The sequence below is a fragment of the Centroberyx gerrardi genome, chromosome 15, assembly GCF_048128805.1.
Source record: "Centroberyx gerrardi isolate f3 chromosome 15, fCenGer3.hap1.cur.20231027, whole genome shotgun sequence".
NCBI lineage: Eukaryota > Metazoa > Chordata > Actinopteri > Beryciformes > Berycidae > Centroberyx > Centroberyx gerrardi.
Window position 1 is genome coordinate 7,211,824 of NC_136011.1, and position 15,324 is coordinate 7,227,147.

At 44.5% G+C, this 15,324-nt stretch overlaps 1 protein-coding gene across 1 annotated transcript in view; it reads right to left on the reverse strand.

Moving 5' to 3' along the window:
• Positions 1–218: 218 nt before the first annotated feature.
• The window catches only part of dntt (deoxynucleotidyltransferase, terminal), a 58,988-nt gene continuing 43,882 nt past the window's right edge, over positions 219–15,324 (reverse strand). The window contains exon 11 of the mRNA XM_071910484.2: positions 219–305. Within this exon, the coding sequence (XP_071766585.2) occupies positions 219–305 (87 nt within the window). The remainder of the gene's footprint in view (positions 306–15,324) is intronic.

Below are 15,324 nucleotides of genomic sequence, written 5' to 3' on the forward strand. Positions count from 1 at the left end.
TTACTCGCTAACAGACAACAATGAATAGGCAGAATTATGAATCATGCAGCGGCATGTAATCCAGGCAGCGGCAGCCACAATGACAACAACAACACAGAACTGTATAGGAATCAAAAGCGCTTTGAAATGGAATCACAGGAGAGCAGGAGAAAGGCAAGCAGATGGGATAAATGCTGATGTACATGCAGGGTATCATCCAGCCAGGGAGGAGTGGAGGCCTACGCATTTCTCTGCCAAGGCTCGATGTACTCAAGACCCAGATGGGCAAAGATGTCCTTTTCAGTCTCAGCTGCCAGGAACTCTTCCTAGAGAGAGGACAAACAAGCAGAAAGTCAGTAACTGGATTCAGGAGATACAGCGGGCAGGCCAGTCTGAATCAGAATCACAATCAGCCGAGGGTAATAAATGTACCAGAATTTGTCTTAGTGCAGATACATGAAGACATATTCTCATTTTAGACAAGCTTCACAATTAATGGTGATTTTCATGCATCTTTATTTACAGTACAAACCGCACCGCAAGCTGTCAAAATCCATTTGAGATTTTATTCGCCCGGCTCGTGCCAAGGCTCGAACACGCCGCGACGGCGCAGATTTACATCTGACTGTCCACCTCGCTCGCACCATAAACACTCTAACCTTGCTCTAAGTGATTGCACTCTTTCGGGAGACGAGTATTTTCCCTGACAAATCACGACAGGGCTATTAACTGCTGGCCGTCTACCAACGCCGCGTGACAGGTTATGTCTCTATAGGAGCGGTGACGAGGCCTGACTCACCTTGGGAGCGAGGCAGCCTGGAGAGAGAGCGAGAGAGAGCGGGCTGTGATTCTGACACATCCTGCCTTCAAGTGCTAAACTGGACCTGACGCGCCGCGAAGAGACGGGGGGGGGGCGCCCAGGCTTCCACTGCCAGCCAACGGCGGAGATAGCCGAGCGCAACTGGTAACCGGCGAGGAGGAGAAAAAGCACTTTAAGGCACGTCTCCTGCCATGCCGGCTTGTTATTTATAATGCAAATGACAACTGGGCCGCACTGCAGCGTGGTTTGGGTGCACATCATATTCCTCTTTAAATTCTACTCTACTACTACTGTATTCAGGTTAGGGTTCGGGCCTGCCTGTAAAAATCAGTCTCGCATACAGTCAAGGTTTGGATTTTGAGATGAGATGAATATCCCGAGTCTGTGCTCTTTCTTGCCGTCTCTTTCATTCTCTCTTACACACGAAAAGTGTTTAATCAGTGCTGTCCAGAATAACAGTGTATTGTCAAAGCAACAGTGTTACATTAGAGTGAAACCTTCCCAGGTCCCGTTAAGAGGTCTGCCACTGCCTCTGTTATTATGCTCAAACCCCAGAGCCCCCTTGACTGTTCTAGCTCAGAGCGAAACACATGTGACACACACACATTGAAGCTATATATTCCCTACAGATACAGGATGAAGAGAAAGGGAGGAAAAAAGCAAGAAAGAAAAGAACACCGCTGGACCGGGCCGGAGCCAGGCAGATGTGATTTGTATGAAGTCCACATCTCTAACAACACACAGCCAGGCTTATTGGCCGGAGGAATCAGAGGGAAAACTCCAGAGATCCAGCTAACAGGGAAAAACACAGGGTAGATGAGATTCACTTCGCAACACCACCAATTTAGCCATTGTCCCGGATCAGGACTAAAGCCTGCTCGCCGCCGCCAGTGTCCAGTCTCCTCAATTCCTACAATCCTTACATGCCCTGTGGGAGGAACTGTGCTTTATTTACTTAGCACGGCCCACTGTGGGCTCTCGGAGATAAATCCACAAACCTTACATACGTCTGAGTTTTTCCCCTCAGGGCATACACAGGAAAACTATACTTGCAATGGCAAAAGCAGCATTTATTCCAGAGCTTTATGGTATACATCGCAAGGAGCTTAGACTCGGCGGCGGTTAATTAGAAACAGAGTTTATCCGCGTGACACCGGGCGACGTCTGAGCCACCGGCATTGCACTTCTTAGCGACCGGCAAGCCGCAGCGGCTCCGTCAGCACCGGGAGCCAGAGTGGAAGTGGTGTGTGTTACTGTGAGCCAGCGTCCTTGACTTAATAAGCCGCTAATCAGCTGCATGTTTCTCTGTCCGCCGCATAATGACATCCCTCGTGGACGCGAACACATATCGGTTCCCGCGAAAACATCTGCCCCTTCTCTGCTGCCCGTCATCCTTTCTCCCCGCCACCCGGCCCACCGCTTGATGGATGGAGCTGATGGACATGGCTGCCTGCCCAGCTGCAGCCCGACTGTACCGACGCATCAAAGAGAGAGAGAGAGAGAGAGAGAGAGAGAGAGAGAGAGAGAGGGAGAGAATAACCTAGGTAGACGAACAATCCTTCCCAGCAAGCATTTCACGGAGGTGTCCAAGTTAAATGTCCACCCAAACAAGTGCTAAATTTTCAGGATATGATATTACGGCACTGTAAAAATTCCTATTAAAATGGCTTTGGAAACTGTTTTGAATGGTTGGGGACAGGTTATAATTGACAGTTCACTGTCTGCCAGTTGGGTGGTGGTGGTGGAGTAGTATAAAGTGAAAGTGAGGAAATATATTTTGATTCTTAAAGACATATTTTTTCAGTTTATAATTGATGGTTTCATGTCCCAGTGTTCATGCATATTAGCATGTACTATAAGTTCAGGGTGAAGCTTTGTTATATAAAAGCCTATGTTTATGGTTACATAACACCTACGTAGGTTGTTGTGTGTTGAAAACATTGTTTTTTCATACTTCAGTTCAATGCTTTAACATTTCAACAATAGCAATGATTTCAAGGAGAAAAACAAAGAATTTGGGGGATTTTTACCATTTTAGTCTAAGCCCCGTCCATCCCCAGATTTATTTGTATACAAATGCTAATTATTAGTTTGGTTGAGCAAATCAAAATATACAGCTACAACTTCTATTCAATGTCAAAATGTTTGCTGGCTAACTGTTAGTGTGTGCAAGTGAAATAGATAGAAAGCGAGACAAAGATATAATGAGTGACAAACTGCAAAACTTAACTAGTACATGAGGTAGATAGATAGACAGACAGACAGACAGACGGTGAGACAGAGAGAGAACAGAACCAAGCTAAATGTCACACACAAAAGTATGCAAACACACGTTGGAATCCATGCAAATCCACTTACACAAGCTCACTCATAGGGAAATGTATCTGAACAGGAGAGCAGTGGCTGTGTGACCTCTCTTGTTGTCTCACTTTCAGCAGTCATTGTCTGCTCGCCCACAGCAGCAACAAGCGTGTCTCAAGGATACAGGTATTCAGGTCTGACTGAATGACAGGAGGACATAAAGGTTTCAAACTGTATGAAAGCATCATTTTTAAGATGCAGTCCTTTCACAGGACTAATGGTGCAAGCAACATATTCAGAAGTAAGTATTTTTTGAGGACATCCACCTTTGTATAAAGTGCCCAGTCTGCCCTCGGTGCAGTTCTATCACAGCCAGAGGGCACACACACACATCCACAGACAGAGAAGAATGTGATTGTTTTTTTTCTTCTTCTTCTTCTTCGCAAAAATCGCAGGCTATCAAATCAGCCATTACATGAGTAATGTTCTCAGACTCCTTCCTTTGTTTGGGCTTTCTTTCTCCTTACTGACAGTTGGAAATAGATTGCTTTATTGCCAAGAGATCAGGAAAAGAAAAAAATCCTTTGATTGCCTCTAAGTTAATTTATCTTTATTGCGGCACACAGGAAAGGGCTGACAGGGGCAGAAAAAAAAGTGGGAAGTCGATTATGCCCCTGTGTCTTGCTCCTGCAACGATCCACCGCACACCCACACTCCCCCCCCTCCCCCCGCGCGCCGGCCTGCGAGAGCTCGGCTCACACGACAGCCAGAGCGACCAGAGAGGGCACAGACACCTCACTAATCACACCGGCAATTAGCGCAAGCATCATAAAGCACCGCTGCCCATAAAACAGCTATCGAGCGGAGTGTCATCGCCATTACCTCTCCTCTCCCCGGCGCCGCTAATCAGCCCGTGCGCCGGGGCCAGAGAGGCGAGAGACGTGCGGCAAATAATCACAGCCCTAATCATAAACAATGGCATCTTCACTTGACGTCCCCGGTGTTACGCCTCTTTGCTCCTGTGGACGAGTAAACATTTGCAAATTAAAGTTATTTAGTTGATTAGGGGGCCCAAAGGTAACGGGTAACAGATACAGGGGAGAGCTCGAGGGAAGTGTAATGAAAGTTCAACGCTTTTCGTAGTCGTCTTGTAATGTTGCCGAAGTACAACTTTGGCACTTCTAAATTCTTATTTCCACTTGCATGTCATTGTCATTGATGTGGACCAATGACAATTTCTGACATATTTCATCAGAATGTGATGATACCTCCAAAACTGCTTCTTGCTCATCATGACTGCAAAGAAAATTGTTTTTCTCTGGCACTTTGGAATTCATACTTTTTTCAGTTCGGATACAAAATTATGATATATTTCAATTCTATGATTTTGTATTACTTTAATATCATTCTCCTAATGTTCTCTTGTATTACTGGTGATCGGCTGACTTCTCGCTCAGCTCCACACAGACAATACAAAAAGTTGTATGGATGCACAGGGTTTTGTTGAGATTTAGCATCACACACAAGTTCAGACAATTGAGGGTGAAATGCAACATCAGAGCTTTTCTCACACGGTTTGTTAGCACTCTGATCTGGAAAGTTTGGCTGGAGTGGCAACTTGGGGCTTTATTAATTCAAGATTTTTTTTTTTTTATTTTTTTTTACACGTGTCCAACTTCAGTCAGTTTGACTGATTTAACACATATGGGTCTGGTTTTCTGTCATGTCTTACAGTTTTTCTCACTTGATTTGACATATTTCTCCAAACTAAGATCCATGCTCTTAAAACAGTTCACACAGCCATCTAAGCCCTTCATAACAGTGTAAAACTAACTGTACATTTTCACTGTTTTCACGGAAAATACAAAACTACATATATCATTTTTTCAAACGCTACATACAAAACTCTCCAAACAAAGCTCCAAGCTCTCAAAACAGTTCACCCAGCTCTCTAAACTTTTTGAGTTTGCAAAACTAACAATACCTTTAACTAATAGTCTAATAATACATTTTATTGTTTTCACACAAATTACAAAACTACATACATAAATCCTGGGCTGTCGGAAATAAAAGGGTTGATGAGGAATAAAGTCAATGGTTACAACTTGTGGTTGCTTTTGAAACAAATTGTGATTCATCATGTTCATCAATGCTTCTGCCTTCTTACTGTATTACACATAGACAGGTGATTTTTGATGTCAGTATTTGGTTTTTATAAAGATGTGATCTGAAATAAAGCAGCACTTGCAAAATGAGAGTCTGTTTCGAAGGCAGTGTTCACTGAGAGCATGAACCTTAGCTGAGAACATGAACGTAATGAAGAACATGAACTTTAGTTAAATCAGTTCAGAAAAACTGTAGTCACGGACTCCATAGTCCACAAGCAAATAAACAAAAGTTAAGTCAGGTTCACGGAAGCCACTGAAATATTCTCACCAAAGATAATAAAGAGCGCTCTTACCCCTGACCTAACCATGGCCCACTGTCTTCGCTCTATGTTGTTGCTTGTTTGTTGCCTTGGCTTTCTCTTTCATTTACAAGCACATCCAACTCCTGAAGTTCATGTCTGAAGTTTGGAAGCATCTTTGAACTCGTGTTCAGTGTGAGAACGGCTGCTGCAGTCGTATGAAGTCCTCTCTTATCTTTTGAGCCTGTAATTGTAGCCCGGCTCTCCCTCGTATGGACCCAAACAGAACACTCTTCTAATGATAACAATAAATTAACTTTCTCTGCTCCACTGAAGCCCATAAATAATTAATTGGTTTGTTGAAGAGGGGCTGGTTTTGCATGACCAATTTGCTTCCTGCACCAGACAGTGTGATCGGATGCTGCTGCCTCAGCACTCCCATTCTGCTCAATTAAAATAGCACGTTGGCAAAATATGAGCTTTGTTTGGGAATTTTCACGGCACGTTTTCTTACTGATACGAGCCAGGACCTTCTGACTCATTTGATTTATCACACTATCATAGAAGAAGCACGTCAGTTGCATTGGTAAGCCGGTGGGAGGATGAGGGGCGGTGACAGCCTGAGGGTTAGAAAAGCCGGCTTGTGACCAGGAGATCGCTGATTCGAACCCCCTCCCTTAAAGTGACAATTCCTACATTTTGTTTTGTTTGTTTTTCTTGATTTTGGCGACACCTTTGGTATAAATGATCATTGCTTTGGTGTTTTGCACCCAGTGTAGCCCCTGGCCCAGCACAACTTGTATCCTCACTTTTTTCCTGGCGTTCTATGGCAAAAATCACTCATGCCATTTAGGGGACACAAAGAGGCATGGGGTTAATCCCGGAGACCACAGCGCAGCGCTGAACCACCTCAATGATTGTTCAGCCGAGTGTCCCTGTAAATAAATCATGGGCCAAACTGAAACGGGAGCCACGGATGGATGGGTGCCTGCGCCACCGCAAAGGGCCATGTCAATTAATGTTACATGACAGGCGGACACGGCCCGACGCCGGGCCTCCGCTGAAACCCTCTGCCATTCACTTTCATCAATAATGGAGCAGGATCTATCTCCTGAGCGAGCCGACACCCTGGTTCAGCCCACTCCCCTCCACCCCCCACCTCCTCCCCCAGCTGCAGCTCCAACTTCCCTCCTACTACCACGTCCCCATCTCTCTCATTATCCTCTCCCATCCTCTGTGCCCTCTCCTTCCTTCTCCCAAGTTCACACAGCCAACTCATTTCTGCTCTTTACAACTGTAATTCCGGAAAAATAGATTGCGGGTTGCAGATTTTTTGGGGGGGATAATAGCCTGCTATTGAATTCCCTTTTTTTTTTTTTTTACTGGTGCAAAACACAGGCTCAACACATTCTATAAATACCCCTCCCTTTATTTTTTCTCCCATTTAAAGACTGATAATAGGCAGTGTGTGGGTGGATGGGAGGCTGGGAAAGTGGAGGTGGAGGTAAAGAGGGTGAGGTGGCAGTGGTGAACGGGGTGACACAGAGGGAGAGAGGGGGCGGTGGAACTTGAGGAGGTGAACGGATATTATTCACCTCGGTATAGGGAGTAATTATCCTGAATGTGCTTCTCTTCTGTTATAATATATTCCTTCCCCTATCTGTGTCCATCACTCTTCTTCTTCCCCTTTATTCCCCAATCGCTTTCAGCCTATTTTTCAGCTGTTCGCTCCGGATTCCGCTGTCTGTCATTACCCCCCTTCTGTGAGGCAATAGCTGTCAATATGATTTATCATTGATAGTAATTGATGTCGTCCCACTGCGAAGACTGATTGGATCACCGATGCGCTGATACAGCCTCGTCAGGGACTAAAAAAAAAAACAAGTCCAGAAAAAGGCTTTCTAACCTAGATGATTTACCCAAAGTCAGTAGTGTACTCGCTCTCCATCTCTCTTCTTCTCTCTGTATGTCTGTCTGACTTTCTCTCCCCCTCTGTTTCTCATGACTCAATGCCATCCTTTAGCACATTCCTACATGAAGTCTGTGAGTACTAAGTGCTGCGCCATCACAGGACAACAACTTAAAGCTGCAGTAGCCAAGATTTTTTTTTATGGAAAAATACACTCGTCCTATCAGTCTAAATCACAAACTGGGCCTTCAACAGAAAAGAGATGCTGTAGATTCGTCCTATTTGTCAAAACTAAATTCTGGTGTCAGGTATGGACATTTCTCCGCCCACAAGAAGCATGCTGGGTGCAGTTGGCTTATGTCATGTGACATGATTTCTGGGCATTGAAGTGCAAACAGTTTTCGAACACCTCTCACTAGTTGCCTAGTGCCGCTTTAAAGATACAATCTGGAATGTACTTTACCATCTAATTACTGGAGAGAGGAGGAGGAAAGAGGCATTTTTGAATTTTAAAAGTCTGTAACCTAATGGTATGAACAAGGATTGTTCATACCAAGGAATGGTCAGGGTTTTTTTTTTTTTATTATACTTGGATGTGTGCCATTGTTTTATTACATGTGGTCCTATATGTAGTAGGTTTAAAGCTTTATTGTTGACTCATAGACATGGACCTTTGAAATATGACCTGTTTTTTCATTGGTCTAAGTCTACTAAGTGGTCATAATGACTGAAATGGCCATTTTGGAAAGGTATTTAAGATCCAGTGTTTCTTTGTCACGTGATAATAACGTTTTTACAACATCCATTGGCCTCCAAGAGTAAATGTTCTTCTTCTTTACCATCTAAATTCTTGATCCATCATAACTACAAATGTAAACAAACATTTTAAACCCTCAAAATACATGTAAAACCCAAAGTGAAAATATAAATGAACCTCCATAGCAATAAATCACTATCTAAACAAAAAAGCCACTAGTGGGGCGCCACACTGCAATTATTGATTTGGTCTTTAACACCAGGCTCACTCCCCTCACTGTGCACCATCAATTCACCAGCTCCTCCCAGTTCACACTCCCCCATCATTTCCATTAAAACCCCTTAATTGTTTCTCTGACCTCCATGCAGAACGACCCAATCACATGGCAATTGTAGCCTGAAATGAATGTCCATATTTGCTTTGTTCACATGTCACGGGGGGGGTCGTTACTTGGGTGGCTGGAGAGAACAGGCTTCCTGTTCAAGGAGAGGGAGGACAAAGGCAGGGCTACTACATATTTTCGCTCATGAAATCCATGATTTTTCCTCCATCACATAGAAAGCTGTCTGACCAATATTTGTCTCCGTCTTTTATTTGTTTTGGGGTTTTTTTAAATGTGTTATTTTGGTTAAAAGTATTTCAAAAAAATCTTTTGTACCTGTCTTTTGTCAAAAGGAAAAAGCTGAGATTTTATTGGAATACAACCTGCTTGGCAAATCACTTGGATGCAAAAAAAATATTGGAGGGTCCTAACAATATGGAGAAGCTCTTGAGCGATATTATATGCACATATGTGTTTCAGATAAGTAAGACCACATTAAATTTCCAGCATGATGTTCTCTCCAAGCAAGACAGAACAGCACGTATCATGGCTAGGGATTGGTCAGAAAACCTTTGGAGACTCTTAAGGAGTTGAATTAGATGTCACTGCAGCAAACACCTTATTTATCCACGTTACACTCAAATGAATGCTGCCACTGTATAATCCATTTTACATCCACGCTGATTTACCTGTCGGCAATAATTCCACTCGGCTTCCCTCTTACAGTCACAGCCTTTCAAGACCAGCTCAGGGACACACCAGAGAAAATGTCCAAACTGGTGTGATCAAAGCAAATCCCTGAAATGAAACATTCCTTGAACCCTTTTTGACTGGCAGCAAAAACGGAAATGTGTGCAGGCTTTTATGGTGAACCAGCAGACTCCTGTCTTTGTAATGCTGAGTGGCAGTTCCTTCAGAGGAGAACAGGGTTTTTAATCAAAATAAATGCAAGAAGACAGACAAACCTGTTGCATGGCTACTGCATTAATGCGAACAAGAGAGTCAAGAGAGACATTCCAACCCAGTGGAGGAGATCCTGATTATAGCAGCTGCACTCAGATTGGATTCAGGAGGCAGCAAATGAGCATCAATCAGCGATAACAAGCGGGCCAAAGTGCAGCGCTAAATGACCTAGTCAGGAGGGTTCCAATAAGTTTAGGGGTTGCACGGGGCATGAATGTGTGTGTGGGTGTGTGTGTGTGTGTGTTAGAGAGAGAGAGAGAGAGAGAGAGAGAGAGAGAGAGAGAGAGAGAGAGAGAGAGAGAGAGAGAGAGGGACAGTGAGAGTGAGTGAGAAAGAAAGAGAAAAAGAGAAGGTTCCAAGACCAGATGGAAAATCTGGGTTTGGAAAGTACTATAAATGGTTGCTCCCCTCATCTTTACCAACTACTGTTAACCCTGAACTGTTCCCATGGAAATGTTCTGTAGGCAATTATACAAGGACCTCCTCTACACCTGGTATTAAAATGTGATCTCCATCTGGATATGCTATCCGGGTAATGAACAATCCGATCACGCCCTTGCATTTACACTTGGTATTTATATGCGTTCTGGTGGTCTGCATTCTGTCCGCATTGATCAGATCTCATTTTTCACACGCACTATGCAAAGCAGGTGGGGAGGTGGCAACAAAAACAAACATGGCAAGTGTAAGGTCACCAGAAGTGATGTTACAGTACAGCCTATACTTACTTTTCCTTTGCTGTGGAAGGGGTCATCTGTTAGGAGTCTGTAGTAGGAGGCAACTCCAGCTCACCCATCTCTGCTCTGCCTTCTGCTTCAAAATATCTTCATATATATTGATCTATTTCTACACTCACCGAGCACTTTATTAGGAACACGGTGTTCCTAATAAAGTGCTCAGCACTAATACTGGGTAGGTATCAGCTAGCAAAAAAACATCCGCATCCAGGTTGGACGTGTTGTGCATTCTGAAATGCTTTTCTGCTCACCACAGTTGTAAAGAGGTTATCTGAGTTACTGAAGCTTTTCTGTCAGTTCCAACCAGTCTGGCCATTCTCCTCTGACCTCTCTCATCAACAAGGCGTTTCCGTCTGCAGAACTGCCGCTCACTGGATGTTTTTTGTTTTTCACACCATTCTGTGTAAACTCTAGAGACTGTTGTGTGTGAAATCCCAGGAGATCAGCAGTTTCAGAAATACTCAAACCAGCCCATCTGGCACCAACAACCATGCCGCCGTCAAAGTCACTGAGATCACATTTTTTCCCCATTTTGATGTTTGATGTGAACATGAACTGAAGCTGTAGACCTGTATCTGCCACAGGATTGGCTGACTGGATAATTGCATGAGTAAGCAGGTGTACAGGTGTTCCTAATAAAGTGCTCGGTGAGAGTATATCACCATTGTGACATTTTTACCTGCAGTGATGATGTATCTACCCAAAATTAGGACATTTCTAACCTCAGCGATGACATTTCTAACCTCAGCAATGATGTTTCTACCTGCAGCGATGACGTTTCTACCCTCAGCGATGACGTTTCTACCCTCAGCAATGATGTTTCTACCTGCAGCGATGACGTTTCTACCCTCAGCGATGACATTTCTAACCTCAGCGAAGACGTTTCTACCCTCAGCGATGACGTTTCTACCCTCAGCGATGACGTTTCTACCCTCAGCGATGATGTTTCTACCTGCAGCGATGACGTTTCTACCCTCAGCGATGACGTTTCTACCCTCAGCGATGATGTTTCTACCTGCAGCGATGACGTTTCTACCCTCAGCGATGACGTTTCTACCCTCAGCGATGACATTTCTAACCTCAGCAATGATGTTTCTACCTGCAGCGATGACGTTTCTACCCTCAGCGATGACATTTCTAACCTCAGCAATGATGTTTCTACCTGCAGCGATGACGTTTCTACCCTCAGCAATGATGTTTCTACCTGCAGCGATGACGTTTCTACCCTCAGCTATGACATTTCTAACCTCAGCGAAGACGTTTCTACCCTCAGCGATGACGTTTCTACCCTCAGCGATGACGTTTCTACCCTCAGCGATGATGTTTCTACCTGCAGCGATGATGTTTCTACCCTCAGCGATGACGTTTCTACCCTCAGCGATGATGTTTCTACCTGCAGCGATGACGTTTCTACCCTCAGCGATGATGTTTCTACCCTCAGCGATGACGTTTCTACCCTCAGCGATGATGTTTCTACCCTCAGCGATGATGTTTCTACCCTCAGCGATGACGTTTCTACCCTCAGCGATGACGTTTCTACCCTCAGCGATGACGTTTCTACCTGCAGCGATGACATTTCTACCCTCAGCGATGACGTTTCCACCCTCAGCGATGACGTTTCTACCCTCAGCGATGACATTACTAACTTCAGCAATGATGTTTCTACCCATAGTGATGGCATTTCTTCCCGCAGTAACAGCGTTTCTACCCGCAGTGATGGCATTTTGACCAGCGGTAATAACGTTTCTACCCATACTGATGCAGTTTCTACCTGCAACAATGCCGTTTCTACCTACAGCACTAATGTTTCGACCCACAGTGATGATGTTTCCACCCATAGTGATGGCGTTTCTACCCGCAGCGATGACGTCTCTACCCACAGTAATGGCATTTCTACCCGCAGTGATGACATACTGATGAGTGGTAATGACGTTTCTAACTGCGGCAATGACGTTTCTACCCTCAGCGATGACATTTCTAACCTCAGCAATGATGTTTCTACCTGCAGCGATGACGTTTCTACCCTCAGCGATGACGTTTCTACCCTCAGCGATGACATTTCTAACCTCAGCAATGATGTTTCTACCTGCAGCGATGACGTTTCTACCCTCAGCGATGACATTTCTAACCTCAGCAATGATGTTTCTACCTGCAGCGATGACGTTTCTACCCTCAGCAATGATGTTTCTACCTGCAGCGATGACGTTTCTACCCTCAGCTATGACATTTCTAACCTCAGCGAAGACGTTTCTACCCTCAGCGATGACGTTTCTACCCTCAGCGATGACGTTTCTACCCTCAGCGATGATGTTTCTACCTGCAGCGATGATGTTTCTACCCTCAGCGATGACGTTTCTACCCTCAGCGATGATGTTTCTACCTGCAGCGATGACGTTTCTACCCTCAGCGATGATGTTTCTACCCTCAGCGATGACGTTTCTACCCTCAGCGATGATGTTTCTACCCTCAGCGATGATGTTTCTACCCTCAGCGATGACGTTTCTACCCTCAGCGATGACGTTTCTACCCTCAGCGATGACGTTTCTACCTGCAGCGATGACATTTCTACCCTCAGCGATGACGTTTCCACCCTCAGCGATGACGTTTCTACCCTCAGCGATGACATTACTAACTTCAGCAATGATGTTTCTACCCATAGTGATGGCATTTCTTCCCGCAGTAACAGCGTTTCTACCCGCAGTGATGGCATTTTGACCAGCGGTAATAACGTTTCTACCCATACTGATGCAGTTTCTACCTGCAACAATGCCGTTTCTACCTACAGCACTAATGTTTCGACCCACAGTGATGATGTTTCCACCCATAGTGATGGCGTTTCTACCCGCAGCGATGACGTCTCTACCCACAGTAATGGCATTTCTACCCGCAGTGATGACATACTGATGAGTGGTAATGACGTTTCTAACTGCGGCAATGACGTTTCTACACATAGTGATGACGTTTCTACCCATGGTGATGCTGTTTCTATCTGGAATATCCCATCACATTCCCATCGCAATGCATGCTGTGTGCATTCACACCTTGCCTTAACACGTTTTTCCTTATCCAGATAAGACATGCGGATACAGATTGCATTTTGATACCAGGTGTAAATGGGGTCAAGAATGTGGCTGTGCCAGGCAGTTCCCAGATGTATTTACTGTACGTGTCTAACCTTCCCCTGCAACTAGTCTGCCAGTTCTTTGTACTAAATAAGAATGTGTTCTAGGCCAACTTGTGTGGCTAAATACAGGTTAAAAGTAAAAGAGAGCACAATCCAATACTGAGTGCAAAGTCGAACACTAACAAAACCCACACAACTATAATGAAATAGACCATCCACAAACCAGAGGAGGCCTAGAGGAAAAAAAAACAACTTCAAATCAATTTCTGTTTCTGAAAATAGAACACCCAGTGTACCAATTACCAGTGTAATGTTCCTGGAATGCTCCACTTCCACAACAATAATAAACAGTGACGATGATTCAACTTCTAATCCACTTAGTGTGTTTAATGAAATGCTACATATCGTTTACACCCATGTAAGACAAGGGGAAAAAAAAAATCCCCCCCGGGTCTTATTTCTTTACCTACACACAGCACTCCTCTATTGTATTCTATATTAATATTCTGAGGAAACAGAGGAGAATTAGGTACATCTCTTATTTTAGCACTATGACGTTTGCTCCACACTATTGGTTGCTTGAAATGTTGGCAATGTAATGTAAGAATTCAAGCTAATTCTATTGCTGTATGCATTGTAAATAGCTCTGGATTAAGAGCGTCAGCTAAAGACCTATAATGGAAATAGAAATGGTAATGAAATGGCATGTATGAGATGGCTGTATGTTGTAATTAGTATGGGATGTGTGTGGTATGTGGGGTAAGTGCAAGTCTATGTGCATGTGTTTATATTTGTTCTTCTTGTATCTATGCTTTCCCTGGTATTGTCTTTCTTTCTCTCATTTCCTATGTGATCTTTCCAAGAACAAAGTCCCTTTTTTCCTCATCACCACTAAAAGATGCTTCAATAGTTGTCACTATTGCTCCGAATATGACTTAGGTTGAAAGCTAATAGCTACACACTTGGCACTGAATGAAATAGGGGCACTTTTGACCTTGAAAAATATCACCATGTATGCTACACTCCTTTGTCAAACGTTGCTACACTGGGCCTATTCATCTAACTCTGTTAATTAAAATTCATAAGAACAGACGTGGCACCAAGGTCGAGAAGAAACGTTTGCAAATGCGAGCGGTAAGTGAACAACCTCCCCCACCTACTCGACACATCATTCCATTTATAAACGCTACAGGAAGTTTCCCAGCTCTACCAGCCTGCCACCAGGATGCTTAGAGGACAGAGACCGCACCCTCCTCAGCGCACTTGTCTGTCACAACGTACGCTTAGGTGTGTGTGTGTGTGGGTGTGTGTGTGCGGGTGCGTGTACAGTACGCGACGCCCTGAGGGTCCCTGTGCCACCATCCGCTAAATTAAACCTCTCCTCCTCTTCCTCTCCTCGCTGAGAGGGGCCTCCTTCCAGGCGGCTCCCATCCCCACCGCAAACACCACCTCGCCACGCCGGCCGGGGAGCGTTCACAAACGCCACTCCCCAAAGCCCAGTGCAATTGCCCTGTTATTGTCCACTCATCCGCTGCCCAGAGGGTGGGGGGACTGGGGGGGACGAGGGGAGTTTGGGGGGGGGGGGGGGGGGGTCGAAAGAGCTGTGAGCACTCTACATCCACGGTATTGTAATTTGACAGCGAGCTTTGTAGTAAATTCTGCTTTTTACCCTGGCGGACAACCACAAAAAGAGGAACTGTTGTACAATGTGGATAACGGAGGACTATCTTCACTTTGTGATCACTTTTAACTTAATTGCTTTATGCTTGACAAGGAAAAACTGAGGGGGCTGAGCAATCTGCAAAATTAATGTTCATTCAGTAATGTATTTTGTCAAGTCTTGAAAGGAATCTTTTATGGTTCTTTATACTAGTGTTTCTTCAGCAATGTGTCATAACCCAAGTTTGCGTACCATACGCGGCAACTCACCCTTTTCTGCCCTTGAAAAAAATTCAGCCAGAGTTTTAGATTAGTAATACAAATCAACCAATGATTTGGATTTGGA